General features: G+C 36.9%; 1 protein-coding gene across 3 annotated transcripts in view; it reads right to left on the bottom strand.

Annotated features, from left to right (window-relative positions):
- Pik3c2g (phosphatidylinositol-4-phosphate 3-kinase, catalytic subunit type 2 gamma) overlaps positions 1–21,569 on the bottom strand; it is a 309,948-nt gene that overhangs the window by 155,983 nt on the left and 132,396 nt on the right. For all 3 annotated transcript variants that reach the window (XM_005379037.2, XM_005379038.2, XM_005379039.2), the window contains 2 exons: positions 17,866–17,959; positions 14,508–14,602 (listed from right to left, as the gene is read on the bottom strand). In XM_005379037.2, coding sequence (XP_005379094.1) covers positions 14,508–14,602; positions 17,866–17,959 — 189 coding nt within the window. The remainder of the gene's footprint in view (positions 1–14,507; positions 14,603–17,865; positions 17,960–21,569) is intronic.

The raw sequence follows: 21,569 nt of genomic DNA, 5'->3' as shown, positions 1-21,569 counted from the left end.
GAATAGGAAAGTCAAGATTATTAAAAGGCTGATGCATTATATTTGTTAGTTTAAAACTTCCAGTGAGAAGCTATGCCTAGAGATGGCAAGATTTAATAAGTCCCTGGAAAGGATTGCTGGAGAGGGATGATCTAAAGGCCTTGAGAGTAGGAAGGATATTAAGCGCTCAGGGTTTTTGGCAAACTCTCCTATTTAGAATTGAAACTATCCAGATTGTTCGCAAATATGGATGGTGTTTCAAAAGATTTCCTACTTATGTTTCACATCTATGCTTGGATACCATGGAAGGTTCATGAATTGGACCATAAAGTTCCAGATACATACCCACCTATCTGAGCAAATGCTTTTGCCTGAGAAAACTAATGAAAATATGCCCAAGCTATCTTCTAACAAATGAAATATTATCGTCAAAAAATAAAAACAAAATGAAAGAAGTGAAAACAAAGAAGAAATACTATTCATTAATACTTTGACCTTCATACTACGTGCTGCCTAATTTTATGTCATTTCATTCTCAGAATATCTCAAATTTTTCAATTAGTGATTTATTCAGTGTATAGAATCCACCAAAAAATGTATACACATTTTAGGAAAAGAAGAATAATGTGATGCTTTTTCAACAAGTGATGTCACCCTCATACAGGACACACTAGAGGATTTTTTTATATTGCAGAAAACTCACCTTTCTGTGGCCCTTAGGAAGAGATAGAAAATACATGTGAAACAACTTCAATAACCAAGATACCCAAGCAGCAGTTCACCATACTGACAAATGTCTGGAAGCTAATGACCACCACTCTGAGCTCCTCTTGTAGAGGCCAAAGGTAACTTGTATTAATCTCGTGATGTCTCAAGAAATTTAGCATTAAAATATTTATATACATTTTTCTTTTCCTGAAGTGTGTATACATCTTTTGGTGGACTCTGTACATTTATAGAGTAATATAGATATCAGGAGCAATGCTAGGAACTTGGAGGAGGTATTATGATATTTCGGCAGGTGAGACACAGAAAGTTGGGAAATGTAAGTAAATTTTCCAGGGGGCCAGAAGAACTTGATGTGTCTTACCTGAGCTAAGCAGGTGCTTCAACAGAAAACATCAGAAATGCTAGGCACAACATTATCCAGAGGTTGATGCACCAATTATACCTACTTCAAAGTATGGACAAAATTAACAAGTGACTACTCGTGGAAGTTCTTAGGTCATTGCTAGGAATCCTGGGTAATGGTAAGAGAGCAGAGCAGCATCCAATCTCCATTATTTATCATTACTCAAGTGTCAAGTTGCACTGAATTGATAACCGTGACGATGAAAGTGAAACCTGGATAAATAATGCTCCTACACCTCAGGAACAAACTATCTCACTTTAGCCACATGCTCAGCACTATGGTGTGTGTAAATATTTTATATTCATTTTACACAAATATTTGAATTCGTCATTACAGGCTTACAATGAAGCTAATAATGTAAAATCAAAGAAATTTTTTCTTCTCCACTTTAAGAAATGTTTTAGAGATTTCTACCTTTTTTCAATCTTTGCTACATTGATTTCTAGGTGTGGTAAGTGTAGCAACATTTGAGTGATCATTTTCTTGTTGTTTTAAGGAATTCGTCAAGTTCCATGCCTTTTAAATTGCCAACTTAAGTGAGTACAATTTTGCATTTGCAGTTCATAATCATAACCCTGTAAAAACACCAAGGAATTGATGAAATTTTTACTCATATTTTCTTCTGTATAGTACTAGCAGGCATCTGAGTGACGTGAGTGAGATGGATGTTGGCTGTTGAAATTTAAAAACATGTATCAACAAGCAATCTGTGAATGGTGCTACATTTCCGTGTCTGTTAAATCTCTCTGACACGAAATTACACACATATTCCCAACTTGTTCTGACATTTAGAATGCCTCAAGATGCTTTTCTAAATGGGTCAGTAAAGAAGTTTATTTGTACTGTAATTTGTTTTCTACCCATCTCAAAATTTGTGAATAAATTTTAATTGTGAATTCACAGTTCAGGTAAGACAAAAAGAAAGCAAGGAAGGAGTGAGGCAGCAAATGTCAGAAATCCAAGATCTGAAATTTTTGGTTTGTCATATACCTGTGGGACCTGGAATTTGGGCAACACTTCCTATCCTTTCTAAATGACCGATAATAAGTCTTTAGGCTTACTAAAGAAATATCATATATCTATATCTATCTCTCTCTGTATATATATTTAACTTTAACAGTAATTCTGTGATATAAAAGATATTTCTTTAACAGATAATAAAATTGATGATCAGAAAGACTAAATAATTGTTCTAAGGCCACACAGGTAGGACAAGCCTGAGCTGGAATTTCTACTTGAATATGTTCTCCTTCAAGTCCTGCTCTCTTATTGCCACACTGTACTACCTGTTTTGCTATTGTTACATCTTCCATCACATTTGAGCTTTAATAGAAACTTAAAGAACAAATAACTGAGTGAAAGGGTCAATGACTAATGTAATATAATATTTTCTTTCCTAAATATTCTGCCTGGGCATTTTCCTGCCTCTGTTCCCAGAATTTTACAACTCTATTTGTCCAGCTGCCTTAGAACTTCTAGTAACTGAAGCTCTGCATTGTCTTATAAGAGTTTTTAAAGTTGTCAATTAGCTTATATGAGCAGTTTAGTGAGCAAAGCCTCTTTAAAAATAATGGTAACTATTCCTTGGGAAAAAAAAATAGAAGCTCCTCTATTTTGGTAAATCAGTGACATTTACCATACTTTAGCAACCATGTACATCCAGTGCCCAATTTAATGAGGACAATGAAATATACATTAGAATTCCAGTTTAATATGACTAGGATCAAGCAACAGACAGCAATTATTTGACATTTTGTCAAGGGTGGTTAGCGACTGCTCCCTCTGAAGATACGCCACTACTGTGCAAGCTGTTCAGTCTTCTTTGGTCAAAAATTTATCCCAAGTACCAAAATACATATGAGATTCTAAATTATTGAACATAGCAAATACTTGATTTAAATACCCAAGTCTAGATTTGGGTGCAATAAAAGCCATACACAGGCAAAGAACAAGAAAGAATGTACTTCTCTTGCAAGTACATTAATTATATACAAAGGAGATAGAAAATTAAATTAGAAGAATAGTAAGATAAGTCCATTTAGTGTTTTTGAGTAGTGATCTTTAGGTGAGCAAAGATAAAAAGATAAAATAAAGCCTGAAAATAAAGGACTTACTTATTAACAAAAGAAGAACTCTGAATTTTCATAGCTCAGGGAAAAAAAGTCAAGAATAGAGGAGACAGAAAAACAATTAGAAACTGTTCAGCTGTTTAGTAATTCCCCAGTGCTCAGACCCTCAATCCTTAAAATTATATTTCAGAAGATGGTAAGTGACTGCTTGGCAAGGCCTTGTTTTGAAATGCTTTTTGCCAAATCATGAGGTGTGGTTTTACTTTCAATCAAGGTTTTAAGAAACAGCATGATTCTGTGAGGAAAAAGCAACTCATGCTGGACCTGAACGGTATAACACTTGAGATCTCTTGAAAAACTTTTATTTTAGAGTATCATATAATTCTACAAATCATTAACTCAAATTTCTCCTATTCTGCTATTCCAGAGGACTACTGAGTGTGAATTTATTTTTTAAAAAAGCAAAAAATAATTTCAAATATCAAGGGCTAACACTTCTAAAATAACAGATGTTCCTATTACATGCTGTTTTAAGTACAGTAGTCAGTGTAAGTTTACCTACAGGCAAGTATATGTGATGTAATTGGTTTCTTTCTACATTTAACAGATATTTACTGAGTACCTGTCATACATAGCATATACAGTGTTCTGTATTCAGTATGGATGGATAAGACCCACCCTCGTACTTCAAAATAGGAATGCAGGGGTTGCCTGTACTTAATCTATTCTCTTTACATCTATAAAACAAGGTGATTGTGTTCATACTTCAAAATCTTCATGGAAGATTGGCAGGTTAAGGCTATATTCTATGTATGCTAAACCAATAGTCAATAATGCTTCGTGCCCTACCTGGTTGCCGTCTAGTCAGGTGATTGGTTCGTTATGACATGTGACCCAATTCTGACTACTGACAGAAGTTAACTCTGTGTGGGCTGTGTGGAAACAATTATTCTCCTGAGGAAGGGCCCTCCCCTTATCTTTTGCTGGACAGTGTCAGACACACACCGTGGGACGTGTTGTCAACAGTGGCAGTCTCCTCACCCCAATGACATGAAATGGGCTAAGAACAAGTCAAAACACAGGTAAAAGACAGAAAAAAATTATGTAACGATTAAATAGAGGTTTGCTGCCAAAATAATCTCAGGAACAACTCCAATAACTAATTCTTGTTATATGGAATAATTCATTTTTCATACCATTTTAAACCAATTGATTAGGAGTTTTGGACACTAGCAGCCTAAAGTATCTTAAAGCAAAGGGAAGGGGTGAAGCAAAAGAATGTGCGCAAGAACTCTGCTGGATGTATGAAAAAGCACAGAGGGTCTCAGACATCCTCAAGGAACATGAAAGGCTATGCTGAACTCCGAAGGCTTCTACATAGATAAGGGGACATTCACCCTTCAGGTAGATGGAAACAAAGTCTAGTCATCAGGGTATGAAAGACTCCTGAAAATTTCAGGAGCTACTTGAGAATCAAAAGAAAAACTAAATTTGAAGGTAGAAACAGAAGAGTGGGAGGTAGGGAGAATTGAGAACATGAGTTCAATAGCAAAGTTCTATGAGAGGGAACAGATTTAATGTCTTAGTCTAGTAGTTCTAAACACTGGCATCAGTAAAGAAGGAGTGGGACAAAGAAATTATTTTAACTAGTCAAGGCTTACCTGAAACTACAGTCTACTGTATGAGTGGGGGATCCAGTTATATTAGTAGGGAGTATTTTGGGAACAGGGCTATTCTGTTTGTCAAGGATTGTCAAATTTTGTCAAATTGTCAAAGTCCTTAAATAAAAGTTTTTCAATTCCTATTTTGAACAAATAGGAATTTGGGAATTGGGCTAAGGAAAGAAAAGAGTAGAAGGGAAGGGAAACATTTAGGAAGTGGATGCAGCGGTCTGCGCAGTGATACTGGAGGTCTGGACTAATATGTGAGCTGGAAAAACAGGGTAGGGAGACACAAATTCAAGATGTATTTATGAGAAACCATAGTTAGGAATTGAGGATTACTTGAATGGGGAAGATTTTGGGTAAGAATAACGCTTTCTGATTTTTCTGTGTTGAGTATCTTAGCAGTGCCTAAAGACCCTGACATTACATATAAAAAAAGAAGGTTTGGAGACATTAGGTGCATTATTGGAAGGCTGGAGGGTGGCGATGCTGAATTCAGTTTCCTTCACCAGTTCTTACAGTGAGGCAGGGCTTTGTTATTGACTTCTTGGCCTTGGAATATAGAAAAAAAGAAGTGTGTTACCAGCACCTAGAAATAACTTCAATAAGATGATATGATTTTCTTGATTTCTTTTTCTGAGTTGAGGTTCAGAAATCCAGGTGAGAAACCAAGGCCAGGATACCCTCATGAGTAGATTAATATCTTTCCTAAGTTCAGTTCTGTCATATATGGAATAGTGATTTTCCCCTCCAGAGACTGCCAGCATTCAAGGCGCCATCTTGAAGTGAGAGTAGGTCCTTACCAAACCTTCTAGCATCTTGATTTTACACTGTCCACACTCCAGGTTGGTAAAAATGAATGTCTGGTGTTTATAAATTTATCTGGTCTTGTGTAGTATGTTACAGCAGTGCAGATGGACGAAGCCAGGGATGGATTGAGCTGTAAGATTGAAGGAGCCTGTTTAGCAACCCAGAACTTCTCCTGCCATTGTAGCAGCTTCTATATCCAACCACTTCTGGGCATTTTTAGTTGGAAAGGAGCTAAAGACTGATTACATTTTATTATTGCCAAGTTCTGACTCATTTAACTTGAGGAAGAGGACTGACTTAATTGTATTCACATATTGTTAGTTAATTAAATAGTGTTTTGAAGAGAACTGAGAAAGTCTTCGTTTTATAAAACAAGTACTGAAAAATACAAGCTGAGTCTACTGAGGAAATTACTTGGGAATTGCTCTCTTATCACTCATGGCTTAATAATAAAATCTGGGGAGTAAATTTAATGTTTTAAGACTGAATGAGGCAGTACACAAAGAAGGTTCAGGAAATAACCTACTATATACTTCAAAAGTTCCTCAAGGTCATAAATTGATTTGGAGATTATGAAGAACACTATTGATTAACATTTGCAATTGACAGCACTTGTTGGGGCACACTAACAATAATTAATAGTAAAACTTTTGAGCTCTCACATAAAGAGATCTCAACTTGGAATACTGTTTTCTTTTCAGTTTTGCCCTTAATTAAGGAAAAGTTATCTCTCTAGTCCTTGAATGAGTTCCTAAAAATGGAGCATTTAATGAACACTTGAAGGTGCACATTTTTGAAAGTAGATGTTAATTTGGAAAGAGACCTGGTTGGGCCTGAGAGATCACGAGAAAAATACTTTAATTTCAATTCTTTAATGAGCTAGATGATTGTCATTGGATCAATCATTAACATGTCAAAACTCATTTTTGGGATAGTAAATTCTGGTTCTGTTTGATTCCAAAATTCATTTTGAAAATAAAATTCAAATATTATTAGAAGACAAGGCTAACATCTAAACAAAATTCTTTTTCTGGCCATTTTTTTGTTGGCTAGACAGAAACTGTTATGAATGAGAAATAACGAATAATTCAGCATTAAAGTGCTGCTTTTCAAGGCCATGTCTCATATCCATAGCATAAACTATGTCGGCGAGAAACTAACATTGATGTAGAGAAATCAGATTTAAGTTTAAGGAAGCCTTGATGTAACTACATGTGGGTCCTATAATGAAAACCTCTGGACAGTGAGCCTGAAAGTTCAGGTCGCAAAAGCCAGACTGAGTCCAAGTTTCAACTTTTGGGTCACTATTTATATACAAAATACTCATTTTTATTTCTCTTCAGTTTCAAAGAAAAACAAAATAGAAGACTTTGAAGGAAAATATTGCTGAAACAATGGCCACACTAAAAGTAGAGCCCTACTTCTGTCTTTTGCATTGATTTGTGGTAGAACTTTGTACAATATTTTATTTTCAGGTGTATTTAATAGCAGTAATAAGTCAAATAATCTCTGAAAATTAATTTCAAATTATATTGTGTTTAAAAAATCCTTTTGTTGAAGGAACTACATAAAACCTCTGTTACTTAAAATAGAAACAAACCAGGCCAAACACTTGCTCCTGTATTCTGCATCAACTTGGAAGCCATGCTAATGGATTTTTCAGGTTGCTGTGCAAATGAGGAAACTTTCTTACAGATATCCATTGCTTTTTCTTCAAGTTGGCTGGAGTAGAGAAGAGCTATTGTTAGTTTAAGTGAGCTGCTTATCATAGAGATTCAATCTGTTGTACATTTTTCAGAGAACAACAGAGGTAAAGAAGATTATAGCAGATCAATATTAAATGACAGCGAGGCATATCTTTCCCTTACAAAAGAGCGAAGCAATATTTTATTATTTATTGCATTGTAAATGCAAAAAGGTGACTTAGTAGCAGTATAATGATTCTTGAAAGTAAGGGATTGAGGCCTTAAAACCTCCTATTGATTCTGTATTATGTGTGCGCTACTACTTTGCCAGAGTTCCCTCAAGCACAGCGCTTTAGTGTTCACAGTATTTCAGACATCAAAGCGGGGAGGGAGCCTTTACCTCCTCTGTGTATTCATTTGTAGGCCTTTCTCCGCGTTTAAAACTGACAGAATGAGAGCACACAGTTAGAGTTTTGGATGTTCTTGATGTCCGGTCTTGCCCCTGCTTGAGTTTGGAACAGGTCATAGGCAAAACCACGAAACGGACAGACTATGTTACACATTTCCTCCTCCTACCCTTGCTGCACACGCAGCAGGCTCTCCCCTGCTGCCTGGATGCTGCGGTGTGAGCCCGTGACCTTCTCATAGCAAGGACCATTCTTTGTTTATCTTTAAAATAGTTTAACGGTATCTAGCATTTTAAAGTTCAACGCATAAATGAACACATGATTAACTTCTCAGAAAAAATAGGGTCTGAAAATGTATTTTTGGGCTACAGAAGAACTCTTGAAGGGCAAAAATTGTTAACCTGAAAGAATGACTCATACACGAGGAAATTTCAGGCGTTTGGGGAAGGGGCGAGAAGAAAATGTGTGACTTTAGATCACACGGTGCAGAATTCTCACATTATCTTTATTTAAGGTTGACCCCGGGCAGCTGGTACCTTGGTGGTAGGTTATTTACCTAGTGTGCATGAGGCCCTGCAATACACAGCAGTGCAAAATATTAAAAATAAAGCAGATTCCAATTTGAGAACTTGTCGTCAAATTCTAGATAAGCAAAGGTTTAGGGCAGATTGCACAAAAAGTAAACGGTAAGATTTTGCATCATCTCAATGTGATGGGTAGCATGTCGAAGCTGAGAGGTTCCTTAATATCACATGATACCTCCAAAAGGCCTCATGACTCACCATCATGGGTGCCCTAATTTACTTTCTCGTTTCCCCCAGTCTGGCAGACTGCACTGCATTCGCTTGTTCTGAGGCCCTCCTTCCTGACTCGCGTTAGTCCTGACTTCTTACATTCTCCTTTGTCTCCAGTTTTGCCCTTGCTTGTGATATCCATTGCCTGTTCCAGATTGGGACAGTTTCCTGAAATTGCTCTACTGCTGCCAAGTTCTTGTCTGGGTGCTTAGGCAGCTCTCTTCTGCCCCCTTCTGTCACAGATCTGCATGTGCAAAGCTGAGCCCAGATAACATCTCTTCATTCAACAGCAGTTTGTTGAATGTATATAAAGTGCCAAGCACAGTCCTGGGTGCTTGTGATATATCAGCAAATAAAACAGAAAACGTATTACTTGGGTAGAGCTTCAAAAGGGACATCATCTCACACTTCAAAGGGATCACTTTCAGATTTTTGCATCACATGCCTTGAGAATCCCTTTTATAAAGGAGCCATGTTTAGAATGGCTGCTTACCACACACACTTTGATTGAAACTGGCTCATTCAATCAGATTTGGTAGTAGAAGTGTAAAATTTGTGATACTGGTGTTTTTCCTGTATCACGTTGCATAACATGTTCCAATTTTTAAATAATGCATGCTTTTATCCCTCTGTGCCTGTGGGTTTCACAGTACCCTTGGATTCAAATAACTAAAGACTGGAAATATTGAAAAGTTTTGCTGAATTAAACTTGTACAGATTTTTCCTTGTGATTACACCTAAACAGTAGAGTGTAACAATTATTTACATAGCACATACACTATATTGAGTATTACGAGTAATCTAGAAAGATGGAAGTGGAGGAGAGGATGTATATAAGTTCTATGTGCATACTACACCATTTTAGATAAAGGACTTGAGGAGCTACAGACTTTGGCCTCTCCTGGGAGACGTGGGTCCGGAGCAAATCCCTGGCAGATACCAAGGGATAACTAACTGCATTTAAATTCATTATCTTTATTAAGAAATCTGCATCTCAGGTCAGGTTCCCTAGAACAGCACATGAGACAGGGATTTCAGTGCACATGATTTGCTGAACAAGGCCTCTTTGGGCAAAAGTCTTGTGAATGATCAGGGAAGCAATAGGGAGAGAAGATGTTAATAAAGCAAAGTCTCAGGTCAATTCTAGCTTTGATCCCAACCATGGTGCATCTCTGGAATGTAAAGCTTGGAGATTTCCCAACTCATAGGCCAGGTGGCTATGTCGCCAGAGGACAATCTCCAGAGGAGGGGCAGGAATGAATTAGCAGTCTGTGTGAAAGCTGAGGATGGATGTAGCAGGCAGGTAAATGTATCTGGCTATTGGACTGTATTTTCCCAGTGACTCAACCAAGGCAGTAAATTCAGATTCCATGGAACTGCTGATATGTCAACATATTGCTGGACTGGAAAAAATTTCTATGGCTTCTTAAGTTTAAAAACATTTTTGGAGTATCTAAAGAGTTTAGAAACTGCTGGGGGGACTGATATGGCATGGTTTGTATTGTTGGCTACTATATGGACCAGAAAAGGAAATGCATAGATAGGCCGCTAGGTGGCCAGAGAAAGTATGAGACAGTGTCTGACAGAATCACAGGTGGTATATCATGGCATACAATGTAGGAGTACTTTTTAATTCCAGGGATGGCTGAGAAGAGTCAGAGAAAGCTTTCTTTTCTCCTTCATTTTTCTTTCTTTCTTTCTTTCTTTCTTTCTTTCTTTCTTTCTTTCTTTCTTTCTTTCTTTCTTCTTTCTCTTTCTTTCTTTCTTTCTCTTATTATTTACAAGTAGCTTTTAGTTTTTTAATTAATTCTTTAATTTGGCACTGGGAATTGAACTCAGGACCTCGTGCTTGCCAAGCAGGTGCATGTGCCATTGAACTACATCTCTGGCCCAGAGAAAGCTTTCTGAATGGTGGCCATCGTGGTTGTTCAGATCTCAGATGCCCTCCAAATGTCTCCTGTGTTTGAAAGTTGATTGGATGCTGGCGGCACTATGTTCATCAATGGATTCACCCATTGGTGAGTTCAGCAGTAGCTGAACGTGTGACCAGAGGCAGAACCTGGTTGGAGGTGGGCCACTGGATGCCTGACCTGGAAGGGTGAACTCTCGACCTCAGCTCCTCCCTCATTTCTCTGCTTCCTGGCTGCCGTGAATCAAGGGCCTTTTGCTCTGGTGTAGCCCTGGACCATCCCATTTCTGTCTTGGAGTCAGTAGACCATGGTCTGAAACTGTGAGCCAAAATACACCACTGGTCTTTAGGTTGTGAGTGCTGGCCGTCATGCCCCAAGGATGGGAAGTGACTGAAGCACCGGTCAGTCCAAGGCAGGGCCCTTCATAAAATCCTTCCTGTGGGGCACAAATTGTCACAAATGGATGGCTTCAACCACAAAAATTTATTCTTACAGCTCTGCAGGTCTGAATTCTGAAATTGAAGTGTTGGTCAGTCCATGCTCCTCCACGGCTCTAAGTGAGCCCTTCCCAGCTTCGGGTGTGTCCAGGTGTTATGGCTGATACACTGTGTCGACTTGAAGAATCTAAAGCTTACCTAAGGGGCTCAGCAGTTCTCCATCTTGGGGTGAAAAGGACACGCCCTTACCGCTCTAGGATGTTCGTTGTGTCAGCTTGAGAAGTTTAGAAGGTTAGCTATGTGACGTAGCAGGGAGCCAGGGTCCTTACTTTGTGTTCATCCTGAGCCCGTGCAAGAGGAGGGCCTGGAGACAGTGTGGGGGTAAGAAACCACCTTCATCAGGGCGGGTAGGCTGCGTACACTGAAAGGGAAATGAGGAGGAGTGACTGCTGGTTCTTCAGAGGAGCTCCACTCTTCGCCTTCAGTTTGGTGGTCATCTCTTGGCTTCTGGTGCAAATTGTTCGCCTTCTGCCTGGGACTCTTCAGCTTTCTGCTGTAGACTCTTTGACCTTCTTTGTAGATTCTTCAGTACTCTGCCTCAAACCCATCAGCCTCCTGATATGGACTTGCATGGACACTGCAGTGAGCTCCAGACCTTGGACTGGGCTCTTCCATCTCCAGCATGCAGATACACTCTGCACCCTTCCTCATGCAACTTTGTGTGGGCCAAACTTATAATTTCTTGTACATTTGTTTGTCTTATGTTATATCTGCTTCTCTAGTAAACACTAACTGATATACCAGATTTTCATAGGCTTGGGGTCACATCTTCCCACAGCATCTTTTGCTTTGCCTCAGAGGGTCACTTTTCCCTGAATGTAGGGCCCACATCATATTCTAGGGCACTCTCAACTAAAAATCTTTGCATCATTTTCATCATCAAAGATCCTTTCCATGATGTAATTTGTAGCTTCCTGGGTTTAGGGTACTCACATACTGCTTAGGAGATGGTATTCAGTCCATTACTCCACTACCTGTGAAATTATTTCTGGCCCCAAATGAAGGGGGCATTGGATTTAAGCTCTTATAATTAATTGTTATCTCATAGGGGTAGGGACCTCCTAACCATGAACGCCAAATGTTACTGTTTCCATATAAAACCTTCTAGGGTGCAAACTTGGGGGTGAAGTTATTCAGTCGACTGAGTCTAAGGCTATTTGTTAACTCTTTTTTTGTGAAAAATAGGGGCTACTTGCCCTCCACTGAAACTTCCAATGAAAGAGGTTCAAAATAATCCCAAGTCAATTTTCCTTCAAGTAATGATAAGGACAGTAATGCAAAATGGTCAGGAGGGGATCATTCTAAGCCTATTTATGCTTAATTCAGTATTTGGTGAATCACTGCATTATTCAGTGGTAGGGGTAGGTGGAAGGAGTGGAGCAGTGGGACTTTTGAGGATGCATAGAGCGATAGAGCAAGGTTAAGAGCTGGCCATGTTAGGAGAAGAGAAGACCTTCTAAGATTCTAAGCTTAGAGAAGACAGACTCTAAGACAGACTAAGCTCTGGGTGAGCAGGGCAAGATGCTGAAGTTAATGTTGAATAAGCACTTTACTTCTGAAAAGGCTGTAGTTCATCCAAGTGAAAAGCTCATTAAACTAATGGTTGATGAGTTTCTGCCTTTTGAAAAACAGGGCATTGCTTTTTCAAAAGGGCTAGAGCTTCATTCTTGAAAACCATTTTAATTCAAATATTCTGCCCAAAACTCTCCTTAAACATGGTTAGTTAGGTCTCAGCAGTTTCTACCCCATAATATGTTTTAATATTATTACTCTATACGTATCATCTGAGTCTTAATTTTTATTTTAAAATCTCTCTCCTGGTTTTTCTTCTTCACTGCTTTTTATGTTCTTATAGACTTAGCCCTGAAAACAAGCAGTGAATTTGTAACTTATGTTCTTCTCTGCTACTTCCATCCTACTTCCTAAACCAATGAAAAGAGAAGGGGGATTTATTACTGGTCTTTTTCATAAGGGTGAGAGGGGTTTTCCTCCCAACCCCTGTGGAAACAGTGACATAATTGTATTTATGTGAAAGTATAAATATGACAATGATTTACAGCATTGCACTCTCTATTGCCTTTCCAATGACTCTACTTTTCACACCATTTTAGCAAATGAAGAATTTACTCATGTGGGGCACATATTACATCATGAATTAAGTAGAGTAAGGCCTTGATATTGCGTTTTAATTTTTAATATGTCTTGTAAAGAAATTATCTCTTTTATACTTCATACACTTTCATATTTGGTTCAAATATTAAACTTGTTATAATTACATTGCATTTAAATATGCTTTACTTTAATAATACATACAAAAGTTAAATTTCAAGGAAGTAAACATTGAGTGTAATGGAATTCTGGCTTAAGGAAGACACAGTACCACAAAGTGTGTTCGTAACTTTCTGCATAGCACTGTGGGAGCTGACTGAAAAACTATTGAGAGTAAAACTTAGTGAGAGCTTTGACAAGAGTCTATTCAGTGAAGGGCCCATCACCTCCCAATGTGTCTGATTCCTTATTAGAGTTCCACACTAGAGGAAATACTCTACTTCTTAAATTAGACATTTCAAATCACAAGTAGGAAGTCAAATACGAGTCCCTGACAAGTCCCTGTGTCTGTTTGCCGTGAAATCCTTGAGTTATTTTCCAGGGAACAGTCTTGGCAATATAAATAACACTTCTTGAATCTGAAAAATACAATGCTCTAAAATAAAGCTGACCTGCTGTTTTCCTAATAACATCTAAACTAGAAGTTGAAACAAATAAGTGATGGCTGTGATCTAGCCACAAAGACAAGAGAAAGATCTATTTTTATCTCTAGATCATTGACACATGTAATTGTGAAAATTTTGTGTCATGAAATCAAATTTATAAGGTAGGTAATGAAAAAAAGTAGGAAAAACAGTTTGCAAATAACATCACGTTTCGTATGATCCAGAGTAGGTAACAATGGGGCATACTTTGAAATTTCTTAAGTAATTTTTGTTTCTCTACTAATATTCTAAATTTATGGCAAGGGGAGTTTAGTGCTTTAGGAATTTTCAACTGAATGAATATATATTATATATTATATATATATATATATGCCACTAGATGTTAGATTCCATTGTTTATACTTAATATTGTACATAAAGTACTTTGAAAACCCACATTCTTTCAAAACATTGGGTCTTACAACAAGATTTTATTATTTATTTATTATTTTTATTTTATTATTATTTTATTATTTATTATTTTATATTTTTATTCATCTTCAATGAATAAATGAGATCACACACAGCACTAGTGATTTACATCTATAGGAAAGTAGCATCCAGACTAAAATTATGAGTCAATTAACTAGGTGTTTAACTGTAGCAATGTTCTAAGAGGAAGACTTTGAAAAAGATGAGAGTTAACTTATAAATAAAAATACTTTCGACAAAGACTCAAAAAGACTGAATTTTAAGTTAAGGCTTATAGCCATTACAAGGTGAAAGAATTTCCCACTTCTTTTACCATTTCTGCCCGGAGAAGCTGGCAATGAAAAAGGTTTTCTCACCTGGTCTAAGTGAACCTACCAGTAAAGGCGATGGGCCACCTGGATGCTCTGCAAGGAGCGGTGCAGGAGAAGTTCCACCAAAGGACCCTGAAGGCTCCATTCAAACTTGAGTGCCTGCAATAAGAGACAATGCTTTTACCATTTTTCCCTCAGGGACAAAATTTCTGGAAGAGGGCCAGGGATGTAGCTCAGCAGCATAGGGCCTGCCTGGCAAGCATGAGGTCATGAGTTCGATCCCTGGTACTAAAAAAAGGAAAAAAAAAAATTAGAAGAATACAGAACTAAAAAAAAAAAAAAGGAATACAGAACTAAAGAGGCTTGAGAAGAATCTAGGGAAAATGACATTTAGATTTCAATAAGTTCATAATACATATGATAATTTTAAATTGGAGTCCATCTAGTAACATCCCAGGTACCCATTATACAATTTGAGTTTATGTGTCTTGTTTCTCTTCCATCCTTGTATTTTAGGACTAAAATGTAATAAGTAATACCCAGTGAGTTCGTCTATGCTCTAGAGGAGAATTATTACTGTGCCTGTGTCTTTGTCTTTGTCTGTCTCTCTCTGTCTCTGTCCCTCTGTCTCTATCTATCCCCCTTTTTCTGACACACACACACACACACACACACACACACTCTGAGTTTAAGCCACATTTTTATACCACAGTACAGATAGGGGAAAATCTGGGTAGTCTCTTATTTATACACCCCTGAAGAAACACCTCAAGATGCTAACCATCCTCAAGGACGGGAAAGTTTATGAATTCCTGACGTGTGAGAGTGCTGACCATGATTTCATGAAATTTGCATAAGTTCCTAAATACTGACAGGGTGTGTGCTGTCCCAAGCTGGAGCCATAGGCATCTTTCCATACTGGCTAGTGCCGAGCTGACTAGGTCACGGGCTTTGTTTGCATCCTTTATTTTTATTTTTATTTTTATTTTGTGGTGCTGGAGATTGAGTTCAGGGCCCTGTGCATGCTCCAGGCACTCTGCCACTGAGTCACATCCCCAGCTCTAGTTTTGTTTACATCCTAATTGTGAATTTATGAGATGGGACTGAGAAATACAATGAATGTTTAAAGTTTTAGAAAATCATGTCAGTAAAAAAGTTATCATTAGTTCCCTTCACTTTGAATACACTTAACCCATAGTTTCTGTCACTTGCTGAGGCAATCCTGGGAGTTCTCTTTAGTGACTTTTAAAATTTTTTTTTATTTTTATTTTATTTTTTTATTTTTTTGGTTTTTCTCTGGTACCAGGAACCGAACTCACGACCTTGTGCTTGCCAGGCAGGCTCTTTGCTGCTGAGCTAAATTCCCAGCCCTTAGTGACTTTTTTTAGTTGTCCTGGTATGGCTGTCTCAGTGTCCTGAATCAGCTCAAAACATTTACCTCTCACAGTCACTGATTTTGGGGAAAAATCAGAAGTCCCATGGTGCTGGATCAGGGGAGTAAGGTGGATAAGACTCACCATAATATGTTTATGAACCTCCCTTCCCATTGTCTGGCACTCAGCCACAGCATTTGCCCTACTGCTTGTTACACCTAGTAAAGACGCTCAGGAAAGAGGGCTTCCAGAACTGCTTGAGAAAGTGTCAAGAATGATGGAATATGTGTGTTTGAAACAGGGGGAGGATTTTACGGGGGATGAACAGCAGTATGTTTTTATTATAATAAGTTTCCAAAAACTAAACACGCCATTTTTGATCAGCTCTTATATAACATAGATATATGAGCAGGAGATATCTGAAAATTTACTTCCATGATAGCTGTTTTTTAATTTCTTTCCATTATTTCTTATTGAACTTAGTAACTGTTGCTCTTGAATTGCCTTCCTTGCTTAAAACTTTTACTCTGATACAAACTTCCACTAAATCCCACCTTGCTAGGTAACATGTAGTCTATTTTTGTGTGTATACCATATTATTGTGAGCTCTGCTCTTGGAATCTACCTGCATAGTTACAACCTGTGGTTGATGGTATAACAAAAATAATATGATTCTAGTGGGGTAGGATTGTTATGTGTTGGAAAGGCTTAAGGTCAGGGTGGAGCATGAAAGTCTTATTGTAAACTTTACAACAAATCTTTTTAAAGTCTTCCCAGTTTTTATTTGTTTTCCAGTCACATCGCACATTTTTTCCCATCCTAGAACATGTTATGATCCTTACTTTTAGTTAACTTCATTGCAGTTCATTGAATGTTACCACCTGTGTATTTGCTACATTGCATTCTGTGCACTTCCTTATGAATTTGGATTTGCAGGAATATGGCTCTTGTAATTATTCCTGGTGCCAAGTGTATGGACTCTGGGGTTTCAAATGAGAGTATATATACTTTTGTAAAAACTTTCTCTTCTGAAATAGCTATTACATGTTGCTCGTACTTGTGAGGCATGACATAAATAGTGATTCTACAGTTGGATTATTTTTTCATCATATTACTATTCTGCCAAGTTGAAGGAAGCTGTTGCTATAAAGACCTGTAGAAGTAACTATGGTATAGCTAGTTCTACACCGTAGCTAGCTCTAAGCTTCAAAGCAATTCATGTTGTGTGTGCAAACTAACATGGTATCATATTTTATTAATAGGTTCTTTTTCATCATTCTTAGAGCTTTCTATCAATGGTCAAAATCTGAGACACCTGGAATTTAAAATAGCTTCAAACTTTGCATATAAGGAAATATCTGAGTTTGAAAAACAAAAACCCCGTAAAGATCAATGCTTTAAAATTCTTCTGACCCAGTATAGAGAAAAAATTGTCATCATAGTTTGGGTAGTCAGCCTTTTTCATGCTCAGTTTTAACATGTGTAATTTAATTGTTAATCTTTCATCATATTCAGATTATGTCTGTTGTTGCTCATATTTCTGCTGACTTTGTATTCTTTCCTAAAATTATTTCAACATTATAATAGTCAAGGTCATTAAAATGAACTAGTTGGCAGCAGAGTCTGGGTATTAGAATTACTTTTATAAGATTTATAATCAATATTAGAATTCTTTCTGGGAAAGATAAGAAACTCTAATTATGAGAGCTGCCTAGCAAGTAATTACATCTACATAACCTTTATTTGACTAATGCTTTACATATACAATCATGAAAAGATTTTACAACACATATTCTTGTTTTTCCCTGGTCTAATTAATAAGTAGATAGTTTTAAATGTTTTTCCTTTTTGGATTTTATGCATCTTTTTGTTAACGTACCCATTTATACTAGGAAATGTCTGCATTCTGCACATTGACATATAAGCTATAATTTAGTTCTTTGACTGGCCAGAATACCACTTTGAAGTTACCTGTTGTTGATTCATTGGGAATTTAAAGAGAATCATTAGTTAATTCTGGATATTTCTTGGCAACCTTGAAGTTCTTACCTGAACAAGCTGTGGAAGATACTCCAATAGTTCATCATTCAAGAGGTGGTCCAGTTGTTGGACAGCCACTTTACGAATTTCTTGATCTGGAAAACTGATACACAGTACATATGTCTATAAAGTTGGAATGGTGAGGAATAATAAATGGTGCATATCAGTGAGAAGAGAGAATGAATTTCACATCCATCATCTGAGGTAAAATAATCTATAACCAGTTAGAATAATCATTTGCACTAAGCAATTTTTTTTTCCTTTTCCATAGTCTATACTTTCCTGCAGACTGCAGTAGAAAGCCATTTCCACTAGACTTTTTACAAAAGTGCATTTTCAGGTCCTCACCAGCTTTGTTATCTATAAGATGGGGATTATGGCATATCTAAAATCTTTTCTAAAATCTTTTCTATTTCACTCAGCACTTGTTAAATAATTACCAGCTGGAGATTTGATAGTTTGTGATTAAAAATGGGATATAATATTTTAAAAATGGTTTTGGCCAGATCTGAATGAACACCAGAATTCTAAAGTATTTTAGAATAAATAGGCAAACATCTTTCACCAAGGATAAATGTCACTAGGCTGAAGTTCTTGAAGTTAATGTATCTTATCATTTTGGGACTGCATATTACTGTGTTAAGATTTAGCAATCATTGGGCACTTAATAAATGTCTGTTATTGAACTAAATCTGTGAAGGTATTTGCCATTGTTTAAATCATATTCTCAAGACAATGTTATTCTCAAATGACTCCTCATATTGCTATCATCCTGTTCCATCAGAAGATTAAATTCAATTATCTCAAAGTTCCTGGGAAGGGTCTGGACATAAATTTGGTACCATACTGCTTTGAGATGATTTTGACCTACTGCCTTGACACAATTAGGGCTTTGGTAAGAATAATTAATTTTGAATGAACAAAGAAGGAAGGGAAAAATATGTGTATATGCATACGCATACACACACACACACACACACACACAAGATAGCTAAGATAATTGTACTACTAATTTTTACTGGTTTATTGAAAGGAACAGTTAATGTGTAATTGTTTGATCAGTCTTGCATGCTTATATCTGGTTATTTGAGTAACCACTTTGAAGATAACAATATGTAATATAATAACCATTGTTAATTTCCTATCACCTTGTTTTGAAATTCTGTATCATTTTTATTGTTTTATGTTTTTGTTTGTCTTTGTTTTTGGTATTTTTGTTCTTTTCTTTTTAAAATAAAAAAGCAATTAAATGAACAAGTCTTTTTCAGCAGCAATCTAATATGTATAATTTAAAACTTGAGTAAATTACTCATAGTAGCATTTAAAAAGATGTGAATGAATAAATAAACAAAACATTAAATTCCTTTTGTAGGGAATGAGGTGAGGGTTCTGAAGATTAGCTCTCAGTAGTGTCGAAGTCAGAAAACTTTAGTCCTTAGTGTGTGGTCTCCTTTTTAGGATATTGGGGTACTGAAGGGTGAAATGAGAACTGTGCAGTTACAGAGTAAAGTGACAATGGCGTTACGCTGCATCCCTCAGCCGTCCTTGAAAACAGCTTGAAATATAACGCTGAACATGCACATGTGTTTTTCTTCAGTTAAACTAGGCATTTGAATTGCAACAAGAATTTCACTTTTAAGGTTAGTCACTTAAAGCTCTTATTTCTGACCTGCACATTATTTTCCAAATACACATTTTCTCCCTTTGAACATCCTAGCAACAAGATCTAGTGAGAACTGTAGTCCAGACACATCTGCTAAGGTCAGAAGATCTCAGCCTAACCTCATACCCAGAGAGCAGAAGGGTACAATCAAAATGCAGAGCCAGAAGATGTCAGCTTATTTTAGCACATCAAGACTTTAGAATCTCCTAACTAAATGCAATCGAGTCTAATTTATTGCTCTCAATTGCTAGATCATTTGTCTGAAGCTTGTAGACATCAAGGTCATATTGAGGGCAGTTTGAAGCTTCGCAGGGAATAGTTACTTGGTCTCCTTGTTGCCTATGTGATGACTCGTTAAGTCAGGTGTTAGTCACTCTTGCTTTGTTTTGTGGCTGTTTTCCCTTCCTGGTATGATGAGAGAAAGAAAGAACAACAAGAAACAAGAAATACAACAAAACAAAACTCTTTGATAAAACACCATACTCCTATTTCTGCATACTAGATTGCAAAGTCCATGAAGTCAGAATATTTTTGTCTGGTTTGCTCATAATGTGTTCTCAATTCTTCTAGCTTTGAAGCATAATCAGCCTCAGAAAATTAGTGTTTAACCTGCTTTTTCATGGGCCCTGAACTCAGGTACAGATCAACGGACAAATATGTTCCCCAAATCCTGGCATTTCTGCCCATCACGATGTCTGGAAGTATTTAAACATTCTTTTGGGATATAGTTGTTGGCATTTCATGGTCAGTAGCTTGTTCCTCAATGAGGTAAGGGTTACCCATATTAGTTCTCTGACTTTAGTGTGATATTTACAGGCTGAAATGTCATGTGTAATAGAAGACTTGCAACCTGTTTTGAATTTTCTACAACCAGTTTATCATGTTTCCCAATGATTTGATTTGCTCGAAAAATGCCCATATAATTCTTGCCAGTCATAAACCAGGAGACACTCCTGAGCAATTCTACTAAGTGTGGGACCACAAGTTATTGCAGGAGTGGACATTACGTTATGAATCTTGGGAAGAACAAATGTATTGTTGGAAGATTCATCAAGATGATGCCAATTTGGTCCTGACTTAGATATTTAACGGAGACTTATATTCATTCAGAAAATATTTTGTTGCAATATCATAAATGGAGATATGGCTTCACATGTGAAAATGAACAAGTCACTGAAATGGCATTATTCATGGGGCAGATCATGTAAGATGAAATAAATTTCCACTTATAAAAATGCATTTTTTTAAAAAAAAGAATAGGCTTTGCAACAGCCTATGCTAGATAAGTTCAACTAAGTTTATTTATCATTCTTTAAATGTTTGTATCAGCAATGTTATATTATCTAATATAGATCCCCAAGCATGTCTGCAGACCAGGGAAGGAACAAAACATAACTCTGGCTTACTTGTTAAGCATTTATTTTCCCTTTTAGTTGAGATAACATCTGATTCTCTGGGATATAGGACAAGACTGCAGACCTCACATAATACAACCCACATAGTAATCATTAAGGAATTACCTTAAACTTGAACACAGCCCATGGTCTGGTGAGAGTATTGAAAGACAAAGGAAAAAAGATTCCTGGAGGACTAAGACTTTTACCATTGCTAGAAATTACAACATGTGATCAAAAACTCGGAACGTAAAAAGATTAAGTAAGATTAAAGCATCAAGATAAACATTCTAAAAAAGATTTTCCATGATACCATATCTTGCCAAAAATGTAAACACCAGGTTTGGGGTCAAGCAGAGGATTATGGTGAAATGGCAATGCCTAGGTGTTTAGGGAGGAAGACAGCCAAGTGTTAGGGTAATTCTGGCTCCAGTGGAGGCAAAAACTAACCAGTACCCAGGAATTACCTCATAACAGTGGCTTTTAAACTTTTAAAAATTATTGAAGACTACAAAGAGTTGTGTTTAGATCCCTTACATATATCCTTAATTGTCAGAAATAAAATCAAGATATTTAAGAGATATTAATTCATTCAAAATAACATTAAGAAACCCAGTTCATCCTAACCAAAATATTATATTTCTATGAAAAATAGT

The sequence above is a fragment of the Chinchilla lanigera genome, unplaced genomic scaffold, assembly GCF_000276665.1.
Source record: "Chinchilla lanigera isolate Chin_1 unplaced genomic scaffold, ChiLan1.0 scaffold00012, whole genome shotgun sequence".
NCBI classification, from domain to species: domain Eukaryota; kingdom Metazoa; phylum Chordata; class Mammalia; order Rodentia; family Chinchillidae; genus Chinchilla; species Chinchilla lanigera.
This window is presented reverse-complemented; position numbering and strand designations above follow the sequence as displayed.